The following is a 10517-nucleotide window of genomic DNA, read 5'->3' on the forward strand; positions in this document are numbered from 1 at the left end:
GGGGCGTGGCCAGAGGCGGGACCAGCCAATGGGCGGGGAAGGAGAGTCCCCGGGGCGGGATCGGACGGGTCGTGGCGGGGCCAGATGATGGGCGGGCGCGGCAGCCAATGGGAGGTGGCGGTGTGCAGGAGGGGCGGGGTCACGGCTTGGAGCGGGGCCAAGGGTTGGGGGGTAAATTTGGGGGGCACGGGGGGGAGGGAAGGAACGGCATGGAGGGGACAGGGGGACACGGCCAGGGGGACATGCGGGGGGAAGACAACAAGGCTGGGGGATAGGGTTTGGGGGGGCTGGGTGTGGTTGAGGGGGTTCCGTGGCTCTAGGGGGGGCATGGGGGGCGACGACAGGAAGGAGGCATGGCTGGGGGGACATAGGGGGACAAGGCTTGGGGGGACATGGCTGGGGGGGACATGGCTGGGGGGACAAGGCTCGGGGGAGACATGGCTGAGGGGGGCACGTGGAGGGGTTATAATAATATAATATATAATAATGTAATATATATAATATATAATCTCTTGGGGGGGACATTAAGGGGTGCGGGGGCAGCAGGGCCAGGGAGGGGGACGTGGCTGGGATGGGGGAAATAGGGGGGGAACGTGGCTGGGCCGGGGGGGCCGTGGCTGGGCACAGCACAGGGTTGGGGTCAGGCTGCGGCTCCAGGAGCGAAAAGTCCCCGCCCTGAAACACCCCCACGGGTGGGGAGGAAACGGGGGAGGAGGGGAGAGGGGCAAAGGGACGTCACCACCCCCCCAATTCCTGGTTTGCTTCTCCGCTCCAGTGGCTGCCAGGGAGGTTCTGGAAGGGGTTGGGGTCCACAGCAGAATTTGGCTCAGTTTGGGCAAAAATAAACGTGTTTTCAGGCTGAGAAAGGGGCAGTGAAACCCCGACCCCCCGTTTTACAACTGGTCTGCCCAGGGGAGGGACGGGGGGAAACTGAGGCACAACCCCAGGGCTGGAGTCTGTGGTACATTCCTGGGGTCTGTATCCCATCCCCAGCAGCCAGGTCCCATCAGAATCCAGCCCTGGGGTCCATATCCCATCCCCAGTGTCCATGTCCCATCCCTGGTGTCCATATCCCCTGTGGGGTGTCCATATTCCATCCATTCTGTCCATATTCCATCCATGATGTCCATATCCCATCCCTGTGTCCATATCACATCCCTGGTGTTTATATCTCATCCTCAGTGTCCATGTCCCATCCCTGGTTCCATATCCCCTGTGGGGTGTCCATATTCCATCCATTCTGTCCATATCCCCTGTGGAGTGTCCATATCCCATGTGGGGTGCCATATTCCATCCATGATGTCCATATCCCATCCCCCGTGTCCATGTCCCATCCCTGGTGTCCATATCCCCTGTGGGGTGTCCATGTCCCATCCCTGGTGTCCATATCCCCTGTGGGGTGTCCATGTCCCATCCCTGGTGTCCATATCCCCTGTGGGGTGTCCATATCCCGCCCCTGTGGGATCTCCAGCCCTCCACCATGTAAGGTCCTCCACAGGACCCTCTTGGGGTGCTCCACCCTCCCAGAGGGACCCCCCCTTGCTCAGGGTCCTCCTTGCTGGGGGGGTCTCAGGGTGCCCCACTGATTGTGGCCCCAACCCCCCCCCGAGTCTCCCCTTGCCCAAAGCCCCCCTTTGTGTGGTCTCAGCAGCCACAGAGACCCCTTTCCTGTGCTCCCTCAGGGCTGCCCCCGAGCTCAGGACCCCTCCCTGTGCTCCTGGGACCCCTTTGCTCGGGACCCCCCCGTGACCCAACTGCTCAGGACCCCCAAATCCCGTCCCCCCTCCCCCCGGAGCCTCCCCATCGCCCCCCCATGGGCACCCGTTGCCATGGCAGCGGGGACACTCCAGGCTTGCTCCGCCCCTGTTGCCATGGCAGCGGGAACGCCCTCCAATTAGGACACGCCCCTGTTGCCATGGCAACCAGGATGCTCCAGACAGGCCCCATCTCTGTTGCTCCAACAGCAGGATGCTCCCGTGGAGCCCTCCTGGTTGCCATGGCAGCGGGGATGCTTTGGGCAGCCCCCACCCTTGTTGCCATGGCAGCGGGATGCTGTGGTTTAGCCCCGCCCCCGTTGCCATGGCAGCAGGCTGCTCCTGATTGGCCCCACTCCCGTTGCCATGGCAGCAAGATGCTCTGGTTTTGGCCCTGCCCCCGTTGCCATGACAGCAGGATGCTATGGTTTGGCTCCACCCTTGTTGCCATGGCAGCAGGACGCTCCTGTTTAGCCCCGCCCCCGTTACCATGGCAGCAGGACGCCCCGGTTAGGTCCCGCCCCCGTTGCCATGGCAGCAGGACGCCCGGTTAGGTCCCGCCCCCGTTGCCATGGCAGCAGGACGCTCCGGTTTGGCCCCGCCCCCGTTGCCATGGCAGCAGGACTCTGTGTTTTAGCCCCGCCCCCGTTGCCATGGCAGCAGGACGCTCCGGGTTGGCCCCGCCCCTGTTGCGATGGCAGCAGGACGCTCCGTTTTGGCCCCGCCCCGTTGCCATGGCAGCAGGACTCTGTGTTTTAGCCCCGCCCCTGTTGCGATGGCAGCAGGACGCTCCGGGTTGGCCCCGCCCCTGTTGCGATGGCAGCAGGACGCTCCATTTTGGTCCCGCCCCGTTGCCATGGCAGCAGGACGCTATAGTTAGGCCCCGCCCCGTTGCCATGGCAGCAGGACGCTGTGGTTAGGCCCGCCCCCGTTGCCATGGCAGCAGAGGCCGATGGCGGCCCCGGGCCCGGCGCTGCAGGCCCTGTACCGCTGGCTGGACTCGGTGCCGCTGTCCCGGCCCCGCAGGAACATCGCCCGCGACTTCAGCGACGGGGGTGGGCCGGGGGGGCCCGGGAGGGGCCGGGGGTGCCCCGGGAGGGTTCGGGGGTGCCCGGGGTGCCCGGACTCCGGGCAGGGTTCGGGGGTGCCGGTGTCCCCCCCAGCCCCGCCCGCTGTCCCCCGCAGTGCTCGCGGCCGAGGTGGTGAAGTTCTTCTTCCCCGCCATGGTGGAGCTGCACAGCTTCGTCCCCGCCAGCTCCACCGCCCAGAAACTCGCCAACTGGGGGCACCTCAACAGGTACTGCCGGGCCGCCCCGCACCCAGCCTGGTGCCACCCACCCCGGGGGCACCGGGCTGGGGGCACCTCAACAGGTACGGCCGGGCCACCCCTCACCCAGCCCGGTCACCCCGTGCCACCCACCCGGGGGTCTCTGGGGGCACCTCAACAGGTACGGCCCGGCCACCCCGAACCCAGCCCAGTGCCCCCCCGGTGCCACCCACCCCGGGGCCCTCTGGGGGCACCTCAACAGGTACTGCCGGGCAACCCCGACCCAGCCCGGTCACCCCGGTTCACCCACCCCGGGGGCCTCTGGGGGCACCTCAACAGGTACGGCCGGGCCTCACCCCAGCCCGGTCACCCGTTCCACACACCCCGGGGCACTCTGAGGGCACCTCAACAGGTACAACCGGCAACCCCCTCACCCAGCCGGTGCCCCCCCGGTGCCACCCGCCCCGGGGGTCTCTGAGGGCACCTCAACAGGTACGGCCGGGCCTCACCCCAGCCCGGTCACCCCGGTTCACCCACCCCGGGGCCCTCTGGGGGCACCTCAACAGGTACAGCCCGGGCAACCCCTCACCCAGCCCGCTGCCCCGGTTCACCCACCCCGGGGGCCCTCGGAGGGTCCCCCCCGCCCCGGGAGCTCCGTGCCCGCCCCCTCAGGGGACCCATCCTGGGGGGCGGTGGGCACAGGGGAATGGCCTTAAAATCTGTGTTATAAATAATAGAGATCATCTGTATAATCTAGTATATAATATATGAAAGTATAGTATATGATAAAATATAATGTAATATATAAAATATAAATAGAAACGTAAATATTTTATAAATGTAAATAAATAATATGTAAATATATAAATATGAATAAATATATAAATATAATAAATTTATAAATACATATAAATATATAAAAATATATATTATAGATGTAAATAAATAATATATAAACATATAAATAAAAATAATTATATAAATATAACAAATATACAAATATATAATTTTTATAAATGTAAATAAATAATATATAAATATATGAATATAAATAATTATATAAATATTATAAATATATAAATATATAAATATATAATTTTTAAATGTAAATGTTTTATAAATGTAAATAAATAATATATAAATATATAAATAAAAATAAATGTATAATATAATAAAATAAATATATAAATATAATAAATATATGAATATATATAAATATAAATAAATATATAAATATAATAAATGTATAAATACATATAAATATATAAATATATAATTTTTAAATGTAAATGTTTTATAAATGTAAATAAATAATATATAAATATATAAACAGAAATAAATATACAAGTAAAATAAATATATAAATATTATTAATATATGAATATATAAATATATAAATATATAAACATTATAAATATATAAATATATATAAAATATATAAATATATGAATTTTATAAATGTAAATATTTTATATTATATAAAATAGAATATATGATATACATATTAATATTGATACATTACATTACGTATTAATATCTATAAACACTTTGTTTTATATTAATATCTTATATATTATGTCGTGTTCATCTACGATACAATGCTGTATTATATACAACATACTGCATTATAATACTGATATATTATAATATATAGTAGTCAGTCATTATAATGTATAATAGTATTATACTGCAATATAATAGTGATACATTATAATATATATTTTATCTGTATCAGCCAGTCAGCATTATAATGCATTATGTTGTATATTATACAACATTGTATCATAGATGAACACAACATAATATATAGATATAAGATATAAGATAAAGATATATAATATATAATATATAATATATAATATATAATATATAATATATAATATATAATATATAATATATAATATATAATATATAATATATAATATATAATATATAATAAAACAGAGTGTATTAGAGATGTTAATACACAATATAATATATTAATATTAATACATATATTATATATTAATACATATTTTACATATTATATTTTAGATATTTTATATTGTTATATAGGTATATTTTTTTATCTGCATCATATACTTTATATCTATCAAACCTGCGCAATGATTTTTTTATATATATATATATAAATTTATATATATAATATTTATATAATATTTATGAAATATTTATAAAATATTTTATTTTATAAATATTTATGAAATATTTATAAAATATTTTATTTATAAAATTTATAAATTTATAACATAAATAAAATTTATAAAATAAAATAAATGTATAAATTTATAAATTTATAAAATATTTATAAAATTTATAAAATATTTACAAAACAGCTGATCTACATTCTATATAACCCACACTGCATATAACGTATCAAAAGCAGTCCAGAGAGTTATTTCTGTGATTTTAGGCACTGAGTACCTGCCCCCTGTGCCCCCCTCCCCCAGGAAGGTGCTGAGCAAGCTGAATTTGCGGGTGCCCGAGGAGCTGCTCCGGGAGCTGGCACAGGCCCGGCCGGGCAGGGCCGAGCAGCTGCTGCTGCTGCTGCGGGACAGGATCCAGGAGCGCCGGGGACGGACAGACGGCACGGGAGGGGCCGGGCAGGTGGGCACTGCCAGGGACGGACAAACGGCACGGGAGGGGCCGGGCAGGTGGGCACTGCCAGGGACGGACACACGGCACGGAGGGGCCGGGCAGGTGGGCACTGCCAGGGACGGACAGACGGCACGGGAGGGGATGGCAGGTGGGCACTGCCAGGGACGGACACACGGCACGGGAGGGGCCGGGCAGGTGGGCACTGCCAGGGACGGACAGACGGCACGGGAGGGGCCGGGCAGGTGGGCACTGCCAGGGACGGACAGACGGCACGGCCGGGCCGGGCAGGTGGGCACTGCCAGGGGGGGACACCGGGGGGACACCAGGGGGGACAGCAGGGGGGGCACCGCGGGGGACACCGGGGGGGGACAAACGGACCAACGGCACGGGAGGGGCCGGCAGGTGGGCACTGCCAGGGGGGGACACCAGGGGGGACACGAGGTGGGCACTGCCACGGGGGACACCGGGGGGGACACCAGGGGGACACGGGGGGACAAACGGACAAACGGCACGGGAGGGGCGGGCAGGTGGCAGTGCCAGGGGGACACCGGGGGGACATCAGGTGAGCAGTGCCAGGGGGACACCGGGGGGACAAACGGACCAATGGCACAGGAGAGGCTGGGCAGGTGGGCACTGCCGGAGGGGGGGGGGACACCGGGGGGACACAGGGGGACAGCAGGTGGCAGTGCCAGGGGGGACAGCAGGGGGGACACCGGGGGGGACAGCAGGGGGGACACCGGGGGACACCAGGGGGGACACCGGGGGGACAGCAGGGGGGACACTGGGGGGACACCAAGGGGGACACCAGGGGGACAGCAGGGGGACAGCAGGGGGACACCAGGGGGACACCAGGTGGGCAGTGCCAGGGGGGACACCAAGGGGGACACCAGGGGGACACCAGGGGGGACACTGGGGGGACACCGGGGGACACCGGGGGACACTGGGGGGACACCGGGGGGACAGCAGGGGGACACAGGGGGACACCAGGTGGGCAGTGCCAGGGGGGACACCGGGGGGGACACCGGGGGGACACCAGGGGAACACCAGGGGGGACAGCAGGGGGGGACAGCAGGGGGACACCGGGGGGGACACCGGGGGGACACCAGGGGGGGACATCAGGGGGGACACCGGGGGGACACCAGAGGGACACCAGGGGGGACACCGGGGGGACACCAGGTGGGTAGTGCCAGGAGGGACGCCGGGGGGACACCGGGGGGGGGACACCAGGGGGGACACCAGGGGGGCCTGGGCCACCTCCTGACATCCCCGGGAGTGTCCAGGCCGGGCTGGACAGGGCGGGGAGCAACCCGGGATAGTGGGAGATGTCCCTGCCCAGGGCAGGGGCTGGGAGTCAGTGGGATGTGGAATCCCTCCCAACCCAACCCAACCCAGGATCCTGGAGCCCCTCTGCTCTGGAGCCAGGCTGGGAGAGCTGGGGGGGGTCATCTGGAGGAGAGAAGGCTCCAGGGAGAGCTGAGAGCCCCTGGCAGGGCCTGAAGGGGCTCCAGGAGAGCTGGAGAGGGACTGGGGACAAGGCAGGGAGGGACAGCACACAGGGAATGGCTTCCCGCTGGAAAAGTAAAGATTTAAATGGGATATTGGGAAGGAATTGCTGGCTGGGAGGGTGGTGAAGCTCTGGAATGGATTTCCCAGAGAAGCTGTGGCTGCCCCTGGATCCCTGGGAGTGTCCAAGGCCAGGCTGGAGCCACCTGGGACAGTGGAGGTGTCCCTGCCCCTGGCAGGGGTGGGTGTCCCCAGGGCCCCCCCAGCTCCTGGCCGGGTGTGCCGGGTGTTTTCCCTCCTCTCCCAGTTTTCCCGTCTCCCTGCAGCCCCCGGGAGCTCCGGCAGTGCCAGAGGAGGGCGGATACCTGGACACAGGTGAGGAGGGCGGATACCTGGACACAGGTGAGGAGGGTGGATACCTGGACACAGGTGAGGAGGGCGGATACCTGGACACAGGTAGGGCTGCGGGAAAGGGGGTCCCAAATCCCCCTGGCCGTGATGTTTGTGGTCCCCAGGAGGGGACACAACCGGCCCTGGGACACCCCAAAAGCACCCCCGGGGAGCCCTGAGGGGGCAGGGGAGGGGACAGAGGGGTTTGGGTGGGTGACAAACTCCCTGCTGGGTTTTCCAGGCCATTCCCAGGGCAGGAGCGACGTGGGAGGGGGCTGCTCCTGGGAGGGGGCTGCCAGGTAAGGGCTGGGCAGGGGACGTGCCCCTCCTGGGGCCCTGGGGGTCACTCTGTGGGTCAGGGGGTCCCCAGGGGGGGCCTGGGGGTCCCTGTGAGGGTCTGGGGGGTCCTTGTGGGGTTTGGGTGGTCTCTGTGGGGCTCTGAGTGGCCCCGTGGGGGTCAGAGGGTCCCTGTGGGGGTCAGAGGGTCCCTGTGGGGCTCTGGGGGACCCATGTGGCTTTGGGGGACCCCGTAGGGATTTGGGGGTCACTGTGGGGGCCAAGGGGTCCCCATGTGGTTCTGGGGGTCCACGGGTGTCTCTGGAAGCCCCATGTGGCCCTGGGGGTCCCCATGGGGGTCAGGGGAGTCCCTATAGGATCAGGGGCCCCCCATGTGGCCCTGGGGGTCCCCGTGGGGGTCAGGGGAGTCCCTATAGGGATCAGGGGGTCTCCATGTGGCCCTGGGGGTCCCCGTGGGGGTCATGGGATCCCTGTGTGGATCAGGGGGTCTCCATGCAGCCCTGGGGGTACCCATGGCACCTGGGGGGTTCCCGTGGGGGTCTGGGGGTCCCCGTGTGTCCCTGGGGGTCCCCATGGGGGTCAGGGGATCCCTGTGTGGGTCAGAGGGTCTCCGTACAACTCGGGGGTCCCCATGGGGGTCTGGGTGTCCCCGTGTGTCCCTGGGGGTCCCCGTGGGGGTCAGGGTAATCCTGTGTGGGTCAGAGGGTCTCCATACAGCTTGGGGGTCCCCGTGGGGGTCAGGGGGGTCCCCGTGGGGGTCTAGGTGTCCCCGTGTGGCCCTGGGGGTCCCCATGGGGGTCAGGGGATCCCTGTGTGGGTCAGAGGGTCTCCATACAGTTTGGGGGTCCCCGTGGGGGTCTGGGGGTCCCCGTGTGTCCCTGGGGGTCCCCGTGGGGGTCAGGGAAGTGCTGAGCCATGGGGAGGGGGCAGCAGGACGTGGGGACCCCCCCCCCCCCAGCCCGTTGCAGCTCCGGGGCCGCGGGAGGGGCCGGTGCTTGTCCCCCCACAGCCTGTCCCGCGCCAGGGGGGTGCCGAAGCCCCCGGGGGGGTGCCGGGGGACGCTGCCATGCGCCTGCAGCTGGTGGAGCGGGAGCAGGCGCTGCGCCCTGGCACGGGAGACCATCCAGGTGAGCCGATCCCGGCGGGACGGGCACGGGGGGCACGGGGGGGCACGGCCGGCCCGCTGCGACCCCTCCTCCCGCCGCGCCAGACGGCGCTTTCCCCGGCGTTTATCCCGCGAAATCCCTCGGAAAGTCTCTCCCTCCCCGCGGATCGCTCCCCTCTGGGAGCAGCTTTTCCCTTTCCATCCCTCGCTCCCGGCCGTGCCCTCGTTCCCTGTTCCCAGCGCACCCACAGCCCCTCCCCGCGGCTCCAGGAACCCCCCTGGGTGGGTTTGGGGGCGGCTTCACCCCGAAAACTGCCTAAAATCGTGGGGTTTTTTTCCCCGCTGGAAAACATCCGGGATGTAAAATGCAGGAATTCTGTGGGATGTCTGGAGTGGGGGGAAGTTTTCCCCGGGGCCTGGGAGGGGCTGGGACTCCTGATCTGGGGGGGTTATATCGATGTGGCGTGTGAGGGCTGCGATTGGGACCCCAAATCTGCCTCTGCTCCTCCCCAGTAAAGGTGAAACCTCCGTGTCCCCACATTCCCTGTCCCCACATTCCCTGTCCCCACATTCCCTGTCCCCACATTCCCTGTCCCATCATTCCCTGTCCCCACATTCCCTGTCCCTCATTCCCTGCCCCACATTCCCTGTCCCCACATTCCCTGTCCCAGCGTTCCCTGTCCCCACATTCCCTGTCCCACATTCCCTGTCCCACATTCCCTGTCCCCACATTCCCAGTCCCCTCATTCCCTGTCCCCACATTCCCAGTCCCCCCATTCCCTGTCCCAGCGTTCCCAGTCCCCACATTCCCTGCCCCACATTCCCTGTCCCTCATTCCCTGCCCCACATTCCCTGTCCCAGCGTTCCCAGTCCCCGCATTCTCTGTCCCACATTCCCTGTCCCCACATTCCCTGTCCCAGCGTTCCCAGTCCCCTGTCCCAGACAGACCCCCCGGGATGGGTCTGGGGTGGGTGGAGGTGCCTCCCACCGCCCCCCCAAACCCCCCCGGGGGTTCCCCCAGATCCTGCAGGCGAAGGTGGAGCGGCTGGAGCAGCTCCTGCTCCTCAAGAACCTGCGGATCGACGACCTGAGCCGGCGGCTGCAGCAGGGACGGGGACAGGGACAGGGAGACGGGGACGGGGACAGGGACCGGGACAGGGACCGGGACAGCAGCGCTGAGGGGCTCTCGGGACACCTCCCACCACCGAACGGCCTCCCAGTGCCTCCCAGTGCCCTCCAGTGCCTCCCAGTGCCTCCCAGTGCCCTCCAGTGCCTCCCAGCGCCTCCCAGTGCCTCCCAGTGCTTCCCAGTGCCCTCCAGTGCCTCCCAGCGCCTCCCAGTGCTTCCCAGTGCCTCCCAGTGCCTTCCAGTCCCTCCCAGTGCCCTCCAGTGCCTTCCAGTCCCTCCCAGTGCCCTCCAGTGCCTTCCAGTCCCTCCCAGTGCCCTCCAGTGCCTCCCAGTGCCCTCCAGTGCCTTCCAGTGCTTCCCAGTGCCTCCCAGCACCTCCCAGTGCTTCCCAGTGCCTCCCAGTGCCCTCCAGTGCTTCCCAGTGCCATCCAGGGCCTCCCAGTGCCTCCCAGTTCCCACCACGGGCTCCCGCTCC

General features: G+C 59.3%; 1 protein-coding gene across 1 annotated transcript; it reads left to right on the forward strand.

Moving 5' to 3' along the window:
* Window positions 1-2664: 2664 nt before the first annotated feature.
* Window positions 2665-10209, forward strand: SPEF1 (sperm flagellar 1). Its single transcript, XM_064653631.1, is given in 10 exon segments — window positions 2665-2809; window positions 2940-3051; window positions 5472-5631; window positions 5633-5675; window positions 7449-7497; window positions 7754-7811; window positions 8834-8914; window positions 8916-8936; window positions 9936-10044; window positions 10047-10209. Coding segments are annotated over 10 exon segments (783 nt in total). The 5' UTR covers window positions 2665-2706; the 3' UTR covers window positions 10094-10209.
* Window positions 10210-10517: the final 308 nt, after the last annotated feature.

This window comes from Pseudopipra pipra, chromosome 4, assembly GCF_036250125.1.
Source record: "Pseudopipra pipra isolate bDixPip1 chromosome 4, bDixPip1.hap1, whole genome shotgun sequence".
NCBI classification, from domain to species: Eukaryota; Metazoa; Chordata; class Aves; order Passeriformes; family Pipridae; genus Pseudopipra; species Pseudopipra pipra.